The sequence below is a fragment of the Myotis davidii genome, unplaced genomic scaffold (genome assembly GCF_000327345.1).
Source record: "Myotis davidii unplaced genomic scaffold, ASM32734v1 scaffold346, whole genome shotgun sequence".
In the NCBI taxonomy this organism is placed as follows: Eukaryota; Metazoa; Chordata; class Mammalia; order Chiroptera; family Vespertilionidae; genus Myotis; species Myotis davidii.
Genome location: NW_006297386.1, coordinates 1902022 through 1925263, shown reverse-complemented (window position 1 = coordinate 1925263; position 23242 = coordinate 1902022). Strand labels below are relative to the sequence as shown.

Sequence of the window (23242 nt, the reverse complement as noted above, 5' to 3'; positions counted from 1 at the left end):
AACAGTTAATGAGCAGTAATCTAATGACAACGACATGAGATGATTGTCCTGTAGTTGATAATAAAAGTAAATAATGATCGAGGACTTGTGTTCCAGGGCATGCTTATACCGTTCACTCTAAATCCTCATGAATATCTGCACTAGAAAGTGGGGGCAAGGAATTTTGTTTGTTTTGTTCACTCCTATCTCCAGTACCTAGGGCAGTTCTGAAAATCTTAACAGTAGCAAGGGTACAGGTTGTTGGTTATTAAATTGAGGAAAGTGAGGTATAGAGAGATAAAGTAACTTGCCTAAGATCACCACATAGCTAGTAAGTGGAGGTGCCAGGATCTGACTCCAGAACCTGTACTCTCAACTGCCATTATTTCCTGCAGCCTCTGTTGTCTCTTGAGAAATAGTGCAGGTGGCTTACTCATTACAGTTCATCATTAGAGGGCTGTGAAAGCCTGGTGCAGGGTTTCCCAGAATCAGCCCTATTTCGACCTGGCTACTACTCTCATGTCGAAAACTTCCCTGTTCATTGTAAGGTGGTTAGCAGCTCCCTGGCTTCTACCCATTATACCAGTAGTAACTTCCCAGTTGTGACATTCGGCACTATTGCCAGATATTTCCAAGTGTCTCCTGAGAGATGAAATCACTCTTAGTTGGGAACTACGGATCTAAACCTATGTATTAAAATTTCACTGACAGACAGATGTCTGGAAGGAAAAGTAGCTGAACACCTAGGGTTATGTTTAGAAAAGTTTGGACTTCTTGGTGTGCCACAGTGAGTTCAGAGACAAGATGGGAATTAGTTTGTTCTGTGACCGTATGTTTTATATCAAGACCTGAGTTTCATACCTTCTCTGTAAGTACATATTCCTCTGGAAACACAAATTTATGTAAAGCCGTATCTTCCAGTGTTTCCTTTTCATTTATGAAGTGTAAAAATCCCTGGCAAGGATTTTAAATCTGACACCTTGTCTAGCAAAGCCTCAAATGTATTTTCTAATAGCATAGAGAGGTATGTTACTTCTTAGCAGAGTAGCACAGTCAGTTTTGCAACAGCACAACACATATGTTCCTAAAAATCACCCCACTGTGCAAAATTGGGCAATGAAAAAGCATGGGACTCCAGTTAAAAATGGGTTTCAGAGCATACCACTCAACAAGTTCATTAGTCACACATACAAATAAACACAGGAACCCAATAAAAGTGGTTGCACCGTTTCACACACGTTAAATGAATAGGAAATACAAAAATACTGCAATTACACTTTGCCTTGAAAAAGACCTGCAGTTTGCTGGTGACGATGGACATGGCCAGGGCTTCCGCTTGTGAGTTACTGGGAAGTGTTGGAAGTGGGGATGCATGGAATTAGCCAGAAAGGTGTATCACGTGGGGATCGGTGTGCTTCATAAAACAGGCAATGAAGTTGCAGGGGATGCATGGAATTAGCCAGAAAGGTGTATCACGTGGGGATCAGTGTGCTTCATAAAACAGGCAATGAAGTCGCTGGCAAATGGTTGAAGTTGTGTCATGCGCAAACAAATAAGGAATTTATGTGATGCTCAGATTGTTCCCTAGTAGATGGAACACACTAGGACACGCTGCTGCACAGGTATCAGAGTGAAACTGATGGCACTCCTGATCTGAATTTTGAGGCCTTTCAAAAAAACCTACCACAACCGAACTTGTGACTACAAAAAGGATGGCAAGTTTAGGCTGATGGAAAACATATGCTTTGTAAATAACAGAGGGGACAAACTTTGGTTGAATTGAGGAAAGGCCGGGAATCATTCATTGTGTTCCCTGCCGGCCCTCATGATCCTGAGCAGCCAGCCACTCCTCCTTTGTGCAGGCACAGTGGTCATGACTGGGTACTTACCAGTAATAGTGGGCCAGCCAACTCTCTCAGGGCCCTGTGGCTATACATATTAAAGAGTTAGTGTATTAAGGTGTGAAAAAAATTTTATACATTAACAGGCGCCTTTTTAAAAATATTTTTTATTGCTTTTTTTACAGAGAGGAAGGGAGAGGGATAGAGAGTTAGAAACATCGATGAGAGAGAAACATTGATCAGCTGCCTCCTGCACACCCCGACTGGGGTTATGCCCACAACCGAGGTACATGCCCTTGGCCGAAATCGAACCCGGGACCCTTCGGTCTTCAGGCCGACGCTCTATCCACTGAGCCAAACCGGTCTGGGCTAACAGGTGCCCTTTGGGGGCGGGCGGGGATTTTTTTCCACAGACTCACTTGGATTTTATTTACATTTATTTATTTTTTTATTGGCTGTCAGTATTTAACTCATGTTTAGTTTCTGTGAATGATTTAGAAATTATGTTTATACTTTGGTATTGTGCGTAAAAATGCAACGTGCTCTAGAAATAAAGTGTAAATGCCATTATAATAAGAAGGAATGGTTTTCAAGCTTTAAAATATTTCTAATTAAATTTTTAAATATCTAAAAACGTATATAAAATACATTTGCTTAAGAGCAATGAGGCCGAAACCGGTTTGGCTCAGTGGATAGAGCGTCGGCCTGCGGACTGAAAGGTCCCAGGTTTGATTCCGGTCAAGGGCATGTGCCTGGGTTGTGGGCACATCCCCAGTAAAGAGCAATGAGGATGGACAGGCCTGTCAGGTGGTGGGAAATTACCACGTTTTTACAGTGAGGGCTGGAATTGATCCTGTGCTATGTCATACATTTTATTTATTTATTTTAATTAAATTTTGATAAAATTAGAAAATACTACTATGGTTTTTCTGTTTACTCTGGTTTTTCTATTTAGTATGTTTTACAGGAGATGGCCATTTTTTCATTCTAATTGCCTGTAAAATCTTGTTCTTCTGATTTTGAATTTTATAGAAACCTCTAGTAATCTTGACTAACTATTACTTAAAATATATCATTGTACAGATTTTTGGGATTTAACATTTTAGAAAATGTACTACGTGTGTGTGTGTGTGTGTGTGTGTGTGTGTGTGTGTGTTCCTTTTAATTAGTACCAAGGGCCAGATTTTAGGAATATTGTATAAGTCAGAACAAATGAGTAAACATTTCAGAAAACTGCTTTGTTTACTATGTTTTAGCAATTAGGTAAATATATTAGGAAAGATTATTTCATTTATTAAAAACAATAAAAGACCTCAGAGTATTCTTAGAGATTTTATATGAATTATGTTAATTTAATACAAGAACATTGAGTAGTAGAAGAAGAATGTAAAAATATGCATATTTGATGTTGGTTTTAGTCACTGGTCTTTTAACTAAGATGGAATATTAAGATTTTTATTTGATTTTACTTTATGATGAGATGATAAAAATGTCAATTTAATTGAAATAGTGCCCACTTTTAGGGAAGAGACTGTTTGGGCTCCATTTTAATCATTCTTTATTTAAATTTCTTCATTGTCCTACACCTTGTCTAATGGTTACTTAAATCTATTTAGTGTTCAGGAAGTCATTGTAGTCTCTTAGCCCAATAATTACTGCAGAGCCATATTGTTATGATTTAGAGCCTCTAGAATATTAGGATGAGAGTCTACTGTTTCCCTCCCAGTAATATGACATAGCATGGGGAAATGATGCATTATGTAGGGGGGAGGGGTGTTTGTTTTCTTTGTACAGTATTGGTTTTCAATAAAAAGAATTTTCATATTTCTGTTCTATCACTGAGCCAACTCTAGCTCTTTAATGCCCACTCCCAAGGAGAAGCTTTAAGGGAAAAATAGCTATTCTCCATTTTTCATTATTAGAGAATCTAATTTCTGTCACAGGTTACTTTTCCCTCTTCCTCCCATGGTGCTTTATACTGTTTCAATATCAGAATTTACATACTTTGACACATTCATAATGGTCATCACATTTGAGTACCTCGGTATTTTCCAATTATCTCCAGAGGCTATACTTTGTTTGTTTTTCTGTGACCAGTTTATTGCTTATTACATACATTTATTTCCACTGTGGCACTTTTTTTAAATCAATAGGTAAGAGAGGCACGTGCTTATCTTTTATGTAATAAAAACACCACCCAAATAAATATCTAAAACCCACTAAATCTTAACACTTATTGGGTATGTTTGTATAAAGACAAACCACCACAAAAAATAAATAAATAAAACTGATACAGTAACATGCGCTTAGTAGACCAATTCACTGAAGAAATAATAGAAACTCATTATAGTCTACCAATCATTCTACTATGGCAACAGTCAGTGTGTAATTTTTAAAAAACTGTATCTGTACTTTTTCTTCTATATGGTTTTAGTTTTATTTAATGTCTAGAATTTCAAGTACTGAGTTACCAGTAAAATATTAATGGCAGTTAGGATTTGGAAAAGGAACTTAAGTATCTAAAGTTGGCCAGAAAGTTTGTGGCTTGTGGTTGTAGAGTTCCCAAAATTCAGCGCACATGTAATAATCTTTGAAGATTTAAAAGCAGTATTCAATATAACATTTTGAAAATTTTCTTCATAATGAAAGTAAATCTTCTAAGTTAAAACATACCAATGTTAGGTTGTTTCATGGATAAAACCCAATGGAAAAAATGTTAATTTCAACATGATGATATGTCTTCTATGTCAATGTATATCGCATATTACTTTGGGCATCTAATATCTTTGGCTTAGCTAGGTAAATAGTTGGGGATATTTTCTATTCTCATTTCAAGAACATAGCAGAAGCCCTAATCTTATCACTCAACCTTGAAAGAACAGTATTTCTTATGCAAAGGTCTTACTCTCCAAAAAAAAAAAAAAATAGTCATTCTTTAATTCACTTGATCTTAGCCAAAAGGGTGAGAAGTGATGTCATCCCTTTAATTCAAAGCAAACTTTTTTTCAGCACAGATGACAAGTAGATTTTTTTCTTGGTTTCTGTTTTCATGTTTTATTTAAGGTTTTTATTTTCTCCTTCAGATTCCACCTTTCTATAGCATATTTCCCTCAAGTATCACAAAAAGCAATCCCATTACATTATTTATATAGCAATTCTTTTGTCAAACAAAAACACCATAAGTTACTGCTCTTCAAATGGTACTATTTGTTAATGTGCTGGTGCCCTTATAGTAGTACTGTTAATTTTTCCCCAAAATGTGAATTACAGCATTAAGTGCTTAAATTGAGACACAAAGTAATGGAGGTGGGTAGATACTAATACTTACTTTTGTGGTCTACCTATCAAATGTAACATGCAGTGACCGTGGAAACAAATCAACTTTATTTATAAAATAGTGGGAAGAAAGAATTGAGGTCAGACTGGAGGGTTGAGCTTATCTGTATTGTAAAACTGTAAGTAGCATTTACATGTGTACACACAGTGGATAGTAAAAAGGGTATATTTCAACAGCTATGGGCTTGAATTTCATCTTCTTTTATTCACTGACTTCAATATAGAAGTTTTAATATAGAAGTGGCTATTTTGCTATAAGAATATTAGAAAAATGTTTGTGATAGCGAAAGTACATACATACATACATTTTCTCTGCTTCTGTTTTCTTTCAGCCATAATGAAAGGAAAGTGACCTGTAAACATCCAGTCACAGGACAACCATCACAGGACAATTGTATTTTTGTAGTGAATGAACAGTAAGTAAAGAGTTTCGTGGACTGCCTCTGTTCAAAATGGCATTAGCATTGAGATTGCTGTTACCCATATTTTACTTAATGCAGTACAATTTAACAGTTTTCTTATCTGGATATGTGCAATCAAGTATAAGAACAGAATGACATCTGTTTATTATATGTGGTATAGAAACATTACCAAAAAATGTTTTTGTAAGGAATGTAATTTCAAAAGATGTTTTTCCAGTTCAAAAAGAGGTATTTCAAAGCTCAAGGTGTAAGGTCAGAAACTGTAAACCTGGTCAGTTTTCTCATCATTAAATCAGAGATAGTGGTAATTACCATTTCTCAGGATTTTCATAAGCATCAAATGAAATATGTGTGGAAATATACTAGAAATCTATTCACAAATATTAGTTATTGATATCGCTGTTATTGTTTTCAGTATTAAACACCTAATCTTGTAACTAAATTTTTAAATTTCCAATTAGATGACCAATAGAGTATCAAATAATGCTTATCAAAATAAACACATTTACTTGCGTGGTGAATAGGAGAAGTATTATATGTAAAGTAGTTGTAAACATTAAGTTCTGACTCTAGGCAGTGGTTCTCAAACTGTGGGTCGTGAACAATAAAAGTACATCCTGCATATCAGATATTTACATTACGATTCATAACAGTAGCAAAATTACAGTTATGAGGTAGCAACAAAAATAATTGTATGGTTGGGGGTCACCACAACACGAGGAACTGTATTAAAGGGTCGTGGCATTAGGTAGGTTGAGAACCACTGCCTAGAGCTTATTAAGCTCTACCTCGGATCCATCTTTTTTGAGAGAGTAGGACTCCAGCATTGTTAACTCTAGGTAAGCTTTATTGTAAAGCAGTTCAAATACTCAGGAAGTTCTAGCATTCTGACATATATTTTCAGGACTGTTCCAGCTATGACATCTGAAGACAAGAAGGAACGATCTATAAGTATGGCAAACGAAGCTTCTAGCTATAACATGACTTCAGATTACGCAGTATATCCAATGAGCCCTGTTGGCAGAGTAAGTTATTTTGCTTACTGTTAATTATTGATAGCTGGTATAATTGGTAGTCAGTATCTTACTATGACTCTCAGTAGATTTGATAATTACAGAATAATCATTTCATTTTCATTATTACATGAATCTAATTACATTCGCAGTAATTGACATAAGCAATGGCTTGGAATATAAGTAATAAGATTATGTTTTAATAATGCAATGACTTACATTTTAAAAAATATTACAGAGTTCAGATTTTGAATAATTTTACAAATATAATGGATGTTTATGTGAAAGAATAGCAATTTATTGAATCAACTTAAGTTTTAAAGGTGAAGATTAATATAATGGCCTAGAAGTTCCTATTAAGTATGCCTGGAGTGAGCAGTCTCACACTCTTTAAAAATGGAAATAATTTGTAATTCTTGTCTACACTAATAAAAGAGAAATGTGTAAATTGACCGTTACTTTGCGATGCCCACCAGCCAATCAAGAGTGAGTATGCAAATTAGTGGAACAAAGATGATGGCAGGAGCCAGCCGGAGTGGGCGGGAGGCTTGGGTCACCCAGGCCGGCCGCCAAGGGAGGGGCCTGCAAACGACCCTCAGCCCCTCACCCAGGCTGACCACACCCCCATGGAGTGAGGGTCCCCGCTGGGGGGCCTGGCCAGCCTGCAAACAGCATCAGCCCCTCACCCCATGGGGGCACAGCTGGCCTGCAAACTGCCCCAGCCCCTCGCACAGGCCAGCACCATCCCCAGTGGGGACCCCCACTCCAATGGGGGCATGGCTGGCCTGCAAAGCAGCACAGGCCCCTCTCCCAGGCCTCCCTGCCCTTCAAGGGAACCCCCACCTTGATCTGGGACACCCTTCAGGGCAAACCAGACGGTCCCCACCCATGCACCAGGCCTCTTTCTATACTAATAAAAGGGTAATATGCTAATTAGATTGGGAGACCTTCCAGACAATCTTCTGGACCAAGCCGGTCCCAGATTGGAAAGGGTTCAGGCCGGGCTGAGGGATTCCCTCCCCCCCCCCATGAATTTTGTGCACCAGGCCACTAGTATAATATAAAATGCTAGTAAGATAACTGAGTATTATAATGCTTAATTAATAATTTTAATTAAAATCTAGAAAAATTATAGGTGGATTAGGGTCCACCAAGTCATCGTCTAGAAAGAAAGTTGGATCTGTGCCTCATACTTTACACCAAAAATTTTCCAAGTAGGTCAGGTATTGAAATGTTAAAAACTATAAAAGCAGTACAGAAAACAATGAAAGATTTGTTTGTTTTGTTAGAGAGAGGAGAGAGAAAACAAGAAAGAGAGAAAGGTCCTGGCCAGTGGCTCACTTGGTTGGGTGTCATCCCATGTACCAAAAGGTTGCTGGTTTAATTTCAAGTCCCAGCACATGCCCAGGTTTTGAGTTCAATCCCCGATAGACGGTATGCAGGAGGCAGACAGTCAATGCTTCACTCTCACATTGATGTTTCTCTCTCCCTCCTCTCTTCCCCTCTCTCTAAAAATCTATAAAAATATTAAAGAAAGAAACAGAAGGAAAAGAACAAACTCAGAATGTGAATGGGCTTTCTAAAAATGATATAAAACTCAGAACTCAAATTGAGAGATTCAACCATAGAAAATTGTCATGCATGCATATATCTGCAATCCATGTAACAAAGAATAATTCCTTTATAATTAAAGAGGTGCTATGAATCAATAAGAAAAAGGCTTACAAACCAGTTTTTAAAGGGGCAAATATGTAAAATCACTTTACTGGAGGGGTGGAAAATAGGGTTTGTTTTTTTTTTCTAAAAATATGTGAAAAAGGTACTCAGATCCTTCATAATATGAAAAAATGCCAGTTAAAAGCAGAAGAGGACACCATTTTTTTTCACTTATCTGATTTACAAAGTTTAAAGCTTTATAGCACAGACAAGAATGTAAATAGCCATTTTCTTTATATAGTGAGCTCCAAGAAATAGATGAACAGAAAAGTAAATATTATATATTAAATCATTTGATGGGGGGGAGATATTCCATATCTATGAAAACAATTATTTGAGGTAGATAGACACAGATGCACACACAGTGATTCTTTGGGTGCTGGTGTCTAGAGCTGAGAAAGAAGTAGAATGGTCCTCGTATATCTTTTTGTACCACTTGAGTTTTAGATTATATTTAAACATTAAAAGCAAATTAAATTTTATTTTTTAAAAAAAACAACACATGCTTTAGGTAAAACGAAAAATTCTAATAAAATAAGCTAGCTTTCCCAAAGATTCTAAGTTAGAAAATAAGAAATCATTTGATATTACTTACTTTCATACAGAAATTAAAATTCAGCTTCTTGTTTTTATGTTTGTTGGTTTCTACTACCATTTATGCCAAAATAAATCGTTACGCTAAACATAGCAGTATCTTAAAAGTTTGTATATCCTTATGAGTACTTCTAAGACTATAGTAAACACCATCTGTCTGGTATCATTCAAGTTCAGATTGGTCTATGACATTAAGCCTTGTTGTGACTTGATGTGTGATCTGTTTGCTTGTGTTTTATATCTGAATATTTCTCTTGTGACTTGCTGCTAATTTTCTGTAATTGAAACAACACTATTCAATGCAGATACATCGCATAAAATTCTGTCTTTTGGTTTATTCTTCAAGATTTGTTAATAATTTTTATTCAAGGTTCATTCAAGTTATGTAGCAGGTAGGACAAAATACTGCCACCCCCAGTGCCTTTTTAGAAATTGTGTGTCCATCTTTTAAAGGAGAGATAGTAAAACCTATGATCCTTTTGTAATATCCTGGGGGAAAAAGTCTTTGTGCAGAATTATTACACTTGGAAGAACTAAGCCAGCAAAAGCAGAGTTGCAATAATTCACCTCAAAAGATTTAAGCCCTGCAAGTTTCAGAGGAATCTGAAAAGAGATTAAAATTGTGAGGATGAAAAATAAACTCAAACACCTAATCATTAATACCACCTTGTGCTTTTTTCTATTTAGACTTCACGGGCTTCGAAAAAAGTTCATAATTTTGGAAAGAGATCAAATTCAATTAAAAGGAACCCTAATGCACCAGTGGTCAGACGAGGTTGGCTTTATAAACAGGTATTTATTTTTTTCCTATTTGATGTGGAAAAAGGACAGAATAAAAGGGACTTTTCCAGTTGAAAGTTCCTGAGACAGTTATGTGAAATGGAGAAGGACCTGTCGAGGAGCCACCCAGATCCTTTTACTTCTGTTAGCACTAAGGATGTTAGAGGAACAGATGAGCCAAGAAAAGGATGATGGTTAGAACAGAGACCGTGTGTTTGTTATAGGTCGGTCTAGATTTGAAGTTAAATATATGCTGTATGAAATGTTAGGAATGACATGCTAAAATTTGGTGGCCAGAAATATTTTTTAAACTGGAAAAACCCATCCAGAGGTATTGTTCATTTTTCTGTTCATTTAAAAGCAATAGAGGAATATATAATTATACACTTTAATTTATAGAGAAGTCTGATCATAATTTAAGACTTTTCTAATTTTCTTCCAGATTTTTGCGTCTGTGCTCTCAAGGCCTCTTCTTAATGCTGTTTTTTGTTATATTTCTCTCTCTTTCTCTTTCTTTTTCTTTTCTTGTTTTCCTGTTTGCCCAAACATGGTTAACATCCTGATAAGTTGGGCTATATATTGTTCTATTGTCTGGGAAACTTGATGACTGATTTTTTTTTTTTTTTTGAACTTTGTCATATGTGTTGGAATTAGTAAGGATGCGTATCTATTTTGACTGCATATTGGCTGCTGTTTTCTTATTTAATTTCTGGTTTTCAGCTAGGTTTCAGCTAAATGACCACCAGATAACTGAGGTGATATATTTGGCATTTAAGACCTTTATCTGGTTTTATTCTGTCTCTGATTCTACATGTATACAGGTGATACAGAATAAGTTAAATAATCATTCATTGGTGGTACATATTTTTTCTGTCAAGTATTGCTAATTGTTTTCAGATGACCTAATTATTGTGTTCTTAAAATTAATAACGCATTTGATAAGAAGTATTTATTAAACATTGCTCCCTCTGAAAGATGGGTGGCAGCTAAGCTAATGTATTGGAAGAGGACCATCTTAAAAATCCAAAGAATTTCCAAATTATTTTTTCCAATTTCTCACTGAATTGATTGGATATGTAACTTGGGTTCGAGTTTTCATTTTTATTTAAAGATCATTTTCTATATTTTAACCATCTTATATTTAAATTTATCCAAGTTAAAAGATTTTTTAACTAGTCTTTCTAATGAGACCACATAATGTGCATAAATAGTTCAGTGTAATATTGAGCCTAATAGAGGTTATGGAACTCTTTATTTAAAATGATTCTTGTTCTTATTTCTTGATTCCTTAATTAATTTAGTATTGCAAAAGTGTTACCAACCAATTTCTCTTTTATGAGTTATTATTTTGTAATAAGTGTGTGACTAACAGAGACTATTTGTTTGCAGAGCTGCTTAAAAATCTTTTAAAAAGTGCCTGTACTTAAGAAAGACAATATAATTAGGAAATTGAAAGTACTATGTACCTTTAATTTTTTTTTATCCTTTCTTTGGCATAGCTGTCTGTTTTAAGGACAAATATTTTTCTTAAAAGAGATTTTCATCCATACAATTTCCTTAGTTCAAAGTCATCATAAGATACTGGTCACAATTAGAACTAAATTAAAAAAAATATTAATCGACGAACATCAAAACTGGCCTCTTTTCTTTCCCCTTCCATCTTTTTCATGTTCATGTTTCCTATTTTCTTGCAATCTTGCTTTCTTGCATATGGGACATGTGGAGAGAGATATTTTATTAAAATTGTAATTTTGTTTGAGCTTGGTATTTTTATGAACTAAATTATTTAGAAGGAGCTGCCAAATAGGCACTCTTTTCTGCCGGATGAGCAAAACGCAAACCGTATATGTAAGAAGAAAACTGTGTTTATGAAAGGTATTTATATGCTGAGGTTTCTTTAGTGCAGTCATTTTAAGTCACCTCACATATTTTCCTTCTTGTTGACGATTAACATATTTATTAAATCTGGTTTACCAGAATGCCCGCCCTGCTTCATGGTTCCATTGTCCTCAGGCTCGCAGACATGTTTCCAGAAGAGTGAATTTCACACATTGTTTAAAAATGTGAAACCAAGTCAGATTGCTTCAACAGTATTCCTTTTACATGACTGTATGACTCTTCAGAGACCGAGTGTACTGTGGAATATCTTTATATGATGCAAGCCCCTAGAAAACTACCCCAAATTTTTATTAGCTTTTTAGTTAGATTTCTGTGTAGCAATATCAAACACACCTCGTTTTTGAAGCTTATTTTAAATAAATGCATCAGAAGTGGGTTTTAATTTCCTGGAATGAAAAAGAGTTCTTTGTTATGCCGATTGAATGCAGGACAGCACTGGCATGAAGCTGTGGAAGAAACGCTGGTTCGTGCTTTCCGACCTTTGTCTCTTTTATTACAGAGGTGAGTTCGCCATGTCTTCGTGTGTTATTTCGTAATTGCAATAGAAGGTATGTTAAGTATAGGATAGTTTTTTTTTTTAAGAGAAAAACATTACAGTTCTATCTGTTATTTTACGTCAAAAAATAGTATCAAGAAAACCTATTTTTCATTTACATATAATACCAGTAATTGAGATAAAACAGAAGACGATATACTATAGTTTTTCAAACAGATTAGTCTGAATTTTGGTCCCATTTCTGTAATCTAATGGTGCTAATCTGATTTGTTTTGTGTAAAGAGCATTTGAATCTGCACTGTATCATGTTATCCTTTAATACAGTGCCTAATAGATAAAAATCATTGGTTTGATGACATTCTTTTTGCATGTCAGCTCTGTCAGATCTCCTGCAGGTCCACTAAACACCCAGTTCTCCCCAGCAAAAGATTTTAGAGTATCAAAGACTACTGGATGCATTGGCACATTGAAAAATCACAAACAAATGTATTCATTCTGATCCCTTCCTGCCCCTCCCCTCCTTTTTTCAACAAACAGTGACAACTCCCTAAAAGATGGAGAAAGTTGTAGGATACATGCCAGACTATCAGTGTGGCTGGAGAGGAAATAAAGGCATTAGCTTAGGTGTGGAGTAGCAGTCTTCATTAACCCTGTGTGGATATCATAAACTTTTTTCTTTAAGTGTTTTCTATTATTAGTACAATTTTAAGTAAATTATTAGTAGAGTTTTAAGTCAGAGCCTCTGTTCATATGCTGTATGGATCTGTTACGTACTACAGCATTGGTACCTAACAATGAAAGGTGTACATGGGCTGTGCTCTCTATAGAAATCTGCTTCTGCTATAATATAAAATCATGAATCTGAGCAATCTTCCCTACTTTAAAGTTGGGTTAGAAACAGTCACAAAAGAATTAGATTGTCAACATGTAATTAATAATTTATAACTATTCTAGATAAATATATGACAAGATTTTAGGACCAATCAGCAGTTTTTAAAATTTACTTTGTGATTATACCCCAAAATAGTGGCAAAATTCTGTAGTCATCTATCAAAGCAATAATAAAGCATATTAACCTTCAAAATTTGAAATTTCCAGACTTATATTCATCTTTTCCCCCCACCCCACTGCAAACTGTGGTTGAAAAGTACTGCTGAGTCAGAATTAACTAAACCTATAAATTTTCATTTTGTTGTAGAGATGTTGGTCAGGCTGCAATTTTGGTATTATCTGCAGGTCAGTGCCAAGTATACGCCACAATTTTCCTTAAAGGTTTTCCCACTCTTTCAGGAAAGTGAGTTGAAATTCAGGCTTTATTCCTAAGCTTATAATTTGTACTTTCCTCTCCTTTTCAGTATATTTATAGACTGTTTAGAGCTTTAAATGAGAACAAGAAAATGTTTGTTACTACTTCTCATGTAAAAATTTCTAAATATTAAATTGCAACAAAAAACAACATTGAATTCCTTGTAATTTGCTATTGTTATTGCCCATGGAAATGTGCTCATCATCACTTACTAAAATAGAAAAACTTTTTACTTAATTTGACAAAAATAAAGGTTAAGTTCAGAAGCTATGTTGAGGGTGAGATTCCATATACGTTTTACATGCAATGTATTAATTCTCGTACAGTCCCCCTGACAGGAGGAATGTAAGGGGCGGGGGAGGGGGGCAGTAAGGAAAGAAATAACATATAACTCATTTCTGTTCTTCAGATGGTTGGAAAGAAGTACATGATATTATATAATTTTACTATTTTATCAACAGAAAATGTCAGGTTTTACATAAAAGCTATCAGATTTTAGTGAGATGATCAGAACAGTTTGCAGTGTTGTTGTTGTTGTTGTTTGAGTGTTTAAGCACATAACATAGATGATCTATTTCATCTCTTCCTCACAGCCATTTGATAAGGTGGGACAGCAAGGTCAATTTGGTGGCCTGAGGTCTCACAACTAGTAAGTGTCAGAGCCAGAATTATCACCCAAGCGCTTCTCTTAATCACAGGTTTTTAGCCCAACCCAGATCTCCCCTGTATGCTGAATACATTGGCCTCATTCATTTTTTTATATCTCTCAAAGCATCTGGTATACTAACACGGAGTGTGCTGTCAGAATTTTTTGACAGAGCAGTTTGTGTTTCACAGATAGGGAAAATAAGACATAAAGAAAATGAAAGAGAATAAGTGATTTGTTATTTTTTTTACAATAGGTTGGCAACAAATACCAGATAGAAGCCCAGGTTCCCACTACGCTTTGCAATACAGCAGGCAGATTATGAACCTGCTCTAATAAGTCGCTTAGGTTAGTCTATCCTATAGTCAGCCTATTGACAAAACTTACCAGGGAACTTAATTCATTCACCACATATTTATTGAGCAGGACCTGCTTTATTTCAGGTGCTGTCAAAACACCAGTGAAAGAAAGCTCTCATGAAGCTTACTTACTAGAGAGGTCAGAGAGACAGTAAATAAACTCAGAAGTGAAAAAAAAAAAAAGACCATGATAGATGCTTTTAGGAAAGTACAGTCATATTATGAAAGTTGGGCCTGGGGGGAGAGGTCTCTGGATTGGTACTCTGAGCAGTTTTTGGTGCGTGGTGGTGGTGGTTTTTTCAGTCCTCACTGGAGGGCATGGTTAGAGAGAAGAAGGAAAAAAAGAGGAGAAACATCAATTAGTTGCCTTCCATTTTTGCCCCAACTAGGGATTGAACAGGCAACCTTTCGGTGCACAGGACAACACTCAATTAGCTGAGCCCCTCCGGCCTGGCTCAGCAGATATTTTAAATGGCAATGTCTAAATTACAAGGAGGAGCTGAAGTGAGCACAGTATTCCAGGCAGGAGGAGCAGTAATGCAAAGGCTTTAAGTGTTGGGATTATTGAAGGAGCGGGAAGAAACCAGTGTACCAAGCTGAGGGGCTGGCAGTAGGAAGGAGATGGGTGGGAGAGATGGAGATCGCTCCGATGCAGGACTCTTACTGGAGCTTGATTCTACCATAAAGGCCATAAGGAAACAATTGGATGTTTTTAAGCATAAGAGTGATTCAAACTGCTACTGGAGAAGGAATTATAAAGGGGAAGGAAGGTAGCAGAGACTATTAGGAGCTATTATGTAGAAATGATGATGGTCTAGTGTGGTAGTTAGCAGTGAGCTTTTGATGGGTCAGACCTCTTATTGGGTAGCACTTGCAGAAGTGAACCATGTAAACCCCTCTCCTTATGGAACTCAGATTAGCTGAAGGAGTGTGAGACAGAATGTCATAGTGTTCAGTTAGGTTGAATGACTGTTGACCAGGCCTGTACAAGGAAGGAATTAGGAAAGAAGGGTGATCTAGGCAAAGGACTTAGCGTGGGTGAACATGGAATGTGTGTAAAATCACACATAGGGCTTATATTGCTGGAATGAGGGCCATGTCTGAAGACCTGGCAGGAAGTAAAGGCTAAAAAGTAGATCAGAGCATAAAGGGCATTTGTTTGCCATCCTAATGAGTTTAAACTCCGTCTGACTTCAAGAATAACACCAGGATTTGAGTGTACATTTTAGAAAAATCACCTTTAGAAAAAGCACTTATACCAGAAGCCAAGAGACCAGTTAACAGAGTATTGAAGTATTCTAGGTGAGGAATGATAATTAGTAAGTTTGTATGTATTCTTTATCTTGTTCTCCAACATCTTTAAAGCTGAAGTAGAAATCGGGTATTTAAAATGTCACTTGAATCCAATCAAATTGATGAGATTCTGTGGTTCCTGTCCCGGCTTATGTTCCCAGGAAGCAAGCTCTATGATGGAGATTAATGGCTTATTGGGGAGTATCTGGGGGGGCCCTCCCGGTGGCAGGGAAGGAGGTAAGAGGGGGCAGAGGGAGAAATTGAGCTGCGGTGCAACCTTAAAAAGGCTCAGCTGAGCCCCACAGAGGGTTTGTTCATCTATAAACATTGTTCACCACCTGCCCTTTGTTTGGCAGCATATCACGCCCTCTGGGTGACAGAAAATAAGGCAGTTATTTAGGTCGGGCTTGACAGAGAACCAAACAGAAGAATGCCCTGATTGGGAACATTTGAAGAATCTAGTAGTGGATGCTCTGGCCGGTGTGGCTCAGTTGGTTGGGTGTCATCCCACGAAGTTCAGGTCCCTGTCAGGGCACATGCCCTGGTTGTGGGCTTGAGGCAGCGAGAGGTTGCCAGCATGCAGGAGGCAGCCAATAGAAGTTTTGCTCTCACATCGATATTTCTCTCTCTTTGCCTCCCTCTCTCTAAAAAAAAAATCAATTAAAAATCTTAAAAAAAAGGATGAAGGTTTTATAGGCAGTCTTTAACTTTATATAATAATGGCAATATTTATTGAACACTTGATATGGACGGAGTGCATTATTGAGTTCTTTATGTCTATTAACTGACTTAGCCCTCACAACAATTCTTTGAGGTAAGTCCTGTTTTCCTTAAATTGCTGGTTGATGAAACTGAGATACACAGCATCAATAACTTCCCTGAGACCTCACAGCTACTTAGTGTCCTGCCGGGAAACAATCCATGATCATACAGGGAAGTGGCCCTGTGCTGTGTTCCCTCTGCATGTCCTGAAATAACTTCAGGAAAGTCGATTTTATTCCATAAGAAGACTGTATTATTTGATAATGATTTTTTACTAAAGATGACTTCGTGAGCTGTTTCTGATTTGTTTTATATAAATATAAAATTGGATTTAAAATCAGATTGTCACTCATTTTTTTTAAATTGTCATATTCTCTATAATTGATGACTTACTTTGTATTTCTTTTTACCATTTAGACTAAATGCAGTTTTGTTTTTTCTTCTTTATATTTGTGAATTACACGTGAATAAGCACAGTATAGTAAAACCAAAATTTTGTTCCATGTTATTAGACAAGCTATAGAAATAATGCCTATTTAATGCAGCTCTTTTTATTTTAGAAGTTCACCATTTATTCTTGTTAAGTTTATAATAAAAAAAGTGTGGCAAGCAAAATTAAAAAAAAAAATTTCTAATGGTCTTTTTCATTGATGAGTTTATCAGCCTAATGCATAGCTTTATTAACTTGTGTCATGGGTCTCTAACAACGAACTATGTATTTCAGGTTTTGTAAACATCTCTGCCCCCAAACAGAAAGTTAATAACATGAGTCCATACTATGCCAACATAAGATAAATGTTTTATTTTCCTAAGTTTATTTTATGTGCTTGCCTTGTAGGCCTGTAACTTATTCCCACAACTTTATTGTATATCAGAATGACTGGTAAAAGCAAACCGTCAAGGTTATATGTCCTGAAAAGCATAGAATTTTTATAGTATACTTTAAAATATATACTTCCAGGTATGTCATTTATTCAAAACTACTTGGAGTTTACATTCTAATGAGAAGAGAAAGATGATTGATTGGTAGATAGATAGACAGACAGACAGACAGACAGACAGATAGATAGATAGATAGAAACATATAGCATGTCAGAGGTATTGAGGGTGGAGGGTAATGAAAGTTCCAGAAAGAAGTGAGGGCTCTAGGAAGCATTTTAAAATGAGTAAAGGAACGCCTTATTGGTGAGTCATTTGAGCCAAGACTGCTAGCAGGAGGGCCATGCATTTGTCTGGGCTCAGAATTGTTGGGCATTTTTAATCCTCATAGGAATGTTGGTAGATTAAGTATATAAAGTCCTGTCATTTCTTACATGCTAATATATATTTTCAATAATTCACATGTCAGAGGACTTTGTAAAATTCCATATATATGCCAAACAAATATATGCTTTTATTTCTAATTGACATTTCTCTGACGTGTGGAGCCAATTTTGATTTGTTTAGGAGAGGGAAACTTGCTGAAAGTAAAGAATATGCTTCTGCTATTTAATATTTTCCCTAAACACCTTATAAAGTACTAGTCTAAACAATACTTGAATACTGTTCATTTATATGTAAAAACCTTTTGATTTGGTCAAAATTTTGAGAAAATTAATTCTGCTTCATGAGGACATTTAAAATTCTAATCAGATATTCAATTATTTCTTAGATGAGAAAGAAGAGGGTATCTTGGGAAGCATACTGTTGCCTAGTTTTCAGATAGCTATGCTTACTTCTGAGGATCACATTAACCGCAAATATGCTTTTAAGGTAAGGAAATAGTCATACTTTTTAATTCTTTGTTTGAATCTTGCATGGATTGAAAAATGGATATTGACCCATAGATTATTACAAAAAGATATTTCAGTTAGTCATTTTTATATTTAAGTATATTAATAGTCTTGCGATTGAAGAGGAGAATGTCACTTTAATTAAGAAGCATATATTTAGGGGTCAAGTGACTTTATGTCTATACTTTCAAATGGTTCAAGATAAAGCAAATATGTAAAAATGCTATTAACTGGTAAATATATAGCTATCAGTGTCCTGGTGATAATTTTACTATTTTTTAAATGTTACTATATGCTTGAATTTTTCATAATAAATTTGGGGGAAGAGTACTATAAGAGACACTAACTATGTTTTTTAACATAATATAAGTATGTGCATTTTTGATCTTATAGAATATTTGCAAAGATCTTTTTTTTTTTTAGTCTTAAGTACATTGTGAGCATCAGGTACTTTTGAGAAAACATTTAAGTTTAGACGTAAAATGTATTATTAAATCTAGCAGACCTGTGTACCACCCCCTTCCTTGTTAAAAAGTATACATTTAGAACTGTGTAACATTGACACTGTTATTTGACCATGGGTTTAGATTTTATTTTTTTTGTTAGCTCATTAATTTGACATGGTTTGTTGAATTTGTACTATTCCTAGGACATTTTGTTGGGTTCTTAGACTCTTAAGAAATACTAGAATGTTAAAATAGCAGTAAAAGTGACTGTTAAGTGTATTCTCTCTGTAATTATTTGATTTAATTTAAATTTTATCTGTAACAATGATAGTAATTTCTGTTTCAAATCCTTTCTTCTGTGATGTTTCCTCTGAATTTATGAGCCACTTTTACTACTAAGTCTGTTGACACTGATGCTACTGCTCATCACCATGGTAAGTAGAAACTTCATAGACAATTGTTGGACAGTGTGTGGAACTCAGAGCTCAATAGGGAACTTTGCCATCATCTAGTAAATATTTCCATTTCATAGATGGCAAGCCTGTCAAATCACGAGTGTGGTTTGTTAGTGTCTGAGTCAGGGCTGCAACGGGGTTTCCTTCCATTGATCAATATATGGGCAGTGGTCTTTATTTATTTCTCCAAAATTCCACTCAGACCAGTTACACTTTGTGGTGGTTTTAATTATTTTAGCGACATACAGCATTTGAGCTATTTCTTTTGTGTGTTTTTCTATTGATTTATTTTATTTTATTTTATTTTATTTATTTTATTTTATTTTAAAGAGAGGAAGGGAGATAGAAACATCAATCAGCTGCTCCTGCATGCCCCTTATCGGGGACCAAGCCAGCAACCTGGGCGTATGCCCTGACCAGGAATTAAATTTGTGACCTCTTAGTTCATGGGTAAATGCTCAACCATTGAGCCATACCAGCCAGGCTCTTTTGAGTTATTTCTATTGATAGTTTTATATCTTTTACAAGTTAAGTGAGATTTGTTATATAGTTATTTTGATCATTGTTTTTGTTGAATTTATTTATATTCTGGTGCTTTTTGGAAAAAATGTAGAAGTTAATTGACATTGTTGATAAAGCGAGACAGTCAAGATATTAGAATAAAGTTTGTGATTCCAGATTTATTTCTCTCATCTTTTTATATATTGCAGGCTAACTACATACTTAGTACTCTTTACCTCATTCTGTTCTGACATAGCCTTTATTTATTGTTCCTTGTTCATTGTCTAATAAGAAACTGTCATGGGCATCTTCAAATGGAAATTAAGAATGCTTCCCCCAAAGAATCCCCACCATGACCTGTTTGTGTTTTGTTTGTTTGTTTGTTTTACTTTGATGTCACTGCTGATGCTGTCCATCTTTGCCTGACCAGCCCCTGGGTTAAGCTGAGCTCAGTGCTCACAACTTGGGCAGCAGTTTCATCAGTACCTTCTTCATTCTGTTTTCCTGTTTCTGGAATAGAGGCACATTGAACCACCATAAAGAAAATCAAACAAACACTACTTACCATTTACATAGGCCTCTTTCCTCAAACCCAAAACATTTATATTTCAACTCTGAAACTTGAGAATAAAAGTTGAAGGTACATACCATTTGGGGTTATTGATACATCTGTTATGTTTATATATAGGTGTCTATAAGGATTAGACAAATCCTTTAACAGTAATACCTTTTGAGGACTAAAGTAATGTCTAACAAGGGGAAATACTAAGATATGTACATATTTATTTTGTTGCTGGTTTCTCTGGAACAATTTTTTTATGTATTTTTATTTATTTTAGAGAGGAAGGGAGAGGGAGATAGAAATATCAGTGATGAGAGAGAATCATTGATCAGCTGCTTCCTGCAAGCCCCACACTGGGGACCAAGCCCTGAACCCAGGCATGTGCCACGACTGGGAATCAAACCATCACCTCCTGGTTCATAGGTCAGTGCTCAGCCACGGAGTCACACTGACCTGGTATGGTACATTCTTGAATAAAGCATGAATTATAGTAAATGGCTATTGCTAGGGACTTGTACATGGAACAGACACAACTAAGTGCTACATTTTTTGCCTCCTTCCTTCCCATTCTTTTTTTTTTTTAAGAAAAATTGTAAAAAGGAAAAATTAATATTTATACAGTTTCAAGGTTGAATTATATTTTTCTTAAATCATTTATTTCTATATCTGTATTTATGATAAGTCTGCTCTTTTGAAATTTCATAGTAGTGATCTATGCACAGAACCACTTTTTTTTTTCCCCTTTTACAGATCCCATATTCCTATTTAAAGCGATCGTGTCATTTTCAATCAGGCAGCCCATCCAAACATGCGGACCTATTATTTCTGCACTGATACAGGAAAGGAGATGGAATTATGGATGAAAGCCATGTTAGATGCTGCCCTGGTACAGACAGAACCTGTGAAAAGGTAAAAGGCTTGTAGGAAAAATAATGGTGATTTCCACTTACATTTTATTCCATGCCTTGTAAGTATGTCATTATCCTAGTACATATCATTTTAGTTTAGTAGTCATTGTATGAAATCATTTCTCAGAAAGCAAGGATTCATTCATGTTTTATATAAAATTAACACACCTTACTAAGTTAGTCTGAGATACCACCTGCATTGTTATTCCACCTCTCCTCCTTATTCATTTTCACCTATCAGTGTACTGAGGTGAATCCAGAATTCTAACATTCAAACTGAATGTTCTTTCTTCTTACAGAATTACCTTTAATTTCCGGTAAGTACATTTTTAATTGTTATCTTAAAACTATACAAGATAGTTTTGTTTTTTTTAAGGTCCTAAATCTTAGAAGAGAATTTATATTCATGAAGTTAATTTTATTATATTTTTTAAATTATGTTGTATGTTTTTAAAGTTTGATAAATTGAAATAATATTTTGTTATGAGTTTCGGTGGTGTTTTTTTTTGTTGTTGTTGTTTTTTTGTTTTGTTTTGTTTTCAGCATTACCTGGTTAATTGATTGTTTTATGATGAATGTCTCCAGAAAATAATTCATCAAGCATATACATTATTTCTAAATATATCTCCTTTTTGCTGAAATCTACATTGTTTCTTTTGAAACTTCAGCACTTAGATTCTTTGATAATATGAATATGTACCATTAAAATTGATGTTATTTTTTTCCTGCTTAAACATGGATCATTTTAATATTAAACTACATTAAGAACTCGTGAGAGGAAATCTGTTTCTAAAGCTGAATAATGTACTTTAAAAATATTTTTTTATATCCTTGTCATTTGAAGAAAGATGTATAATAAAGTTAAAATATTTTTTTCGCAGTCAGCGATAATTGAGCAGGTCTTATAAGGAAAATGCTAACTTGTGCTTCTGGGGTTTTTTTTCTTCTCAGGAAAAAAGAGGATTGTCTTTAGTCTTTTTTAGTGTTCATATAAAGTCTTATGACTTATTGAGTAAAAGACTTACGTTGATGCAATGTGTTGTTTGTTTTTTAAAATGCCAAGTCCAAAGCAACTTAAATAATCACTATTAATTGAGCCATGGGAAATATAAGGAGCATTAAAAAAAGAAGGCCCATGATTGAACTCAGGACAGATATTTTTAAGAAAAACCACCTCAACTATATGCATATTCTGGATTGAGACCTAATAAAAGGAATTCCATTTGTTAAAATGACCTGAATGCTAGAGAAAATAATGTAGGTGAAAATAATTAATGGAAAATCTCAAAATAATTTTAACTTTAAAGAAAAATTGTTAGGGTATTATTTAGAATTCAGAAATCAACATAATAATTAAAATATTTGATTTCCAAATACTTTCAGTATTATATGTTGTACTTTATTATCTCAGAAATTTAACTTTTCTGATTCTTTCCACTCTAAAAACTTATAACTACTCATAATTTAGGGTAATAAAGATGACAGTCAATATTTTGGTTTGACTCCTGGTAACCTGTTACGTGCCCGTAACAATTTTTAGCCCGTTGTGTGGTTAGCCAGGAATTATTGAACACCACCTATGTGCCCAGCCTGGTGTCCGTCACTGTTGCCATGTAGAAATTATTTTTTACTTTGCTTCTAGCTGTTATATTTTAATCCTGCCCTGTTAATATTGATTATTAAAACTGAAGGTACCTAATTATTGTCATATTTCATTTCCTTACTATTGGGAGATTTTCTTTGCTTGTTTTTAGGGTAATGGGCTCTCTTTCCTATATGGCCAGAATACTGAGAAGTATTTATTAAGGCTTATCAACTAAGACATAAAAACCTTCAGTTTTTAACCAGATAGTTCATTGCTTCTGAATTCCTACTAAAGTATTTAAGCTGTGAGCAATAACATAGTCCCCTAGTATGCCGATTATTGGTGGAATAAAGCAATCTAAGCATAATATACATTCTCTGAATAATTTCCAACTCCGTGGCCTATTATTTTTATTTTCTATAGTTGCATGTATCTTCTACAATAACTTCAATGTCTCTTTTTAAAGTTAAATCACAAGCTTTACATCAGTTATGTTATCCTGGCATACATTTCCGAAACAGTTTTATTCCAGTTAGAGAAAAATGAGCATATGTGCTTTTTTATTACATTT

At 35.1% G+C, this 23242-nt stretch overlaps 1 protein-coding gene across 1 annotated transcript in view; it reads left to right on the top strand.

Annotated features, from left to right (window-relative positions):
* Nucleotides 1–23242, top strand: part of PLEKHA5 (pleckstrin homology domain containing A5) — a 214240-nt gene that overhangs the window by 117068 nt on the left and 73930 nt on the right. Inside the window, 7 exon segments of the mRNA XM_006773158.2 lie at nucleotides 5489–5572; nucleotides 6483–6603; nucleotides 9589–9693; nucleotides 12009–12081; nucleotides 18094–18194; nucleotides 20972–21087; nucleotides 21386–21403. Coding sequence (XP_006773221.1) covers nucleotides 6496–6603; nucleotides 9589–9693; nucleotides 12009–12081; nucleotides 18094–18194; nucleotides 20972–21087; nucleotides 21386–21403 — 521 coding nt within the window. The 5' untranslated portion in view covers nucleotides 5489–5572; nucleotides 6483–6495.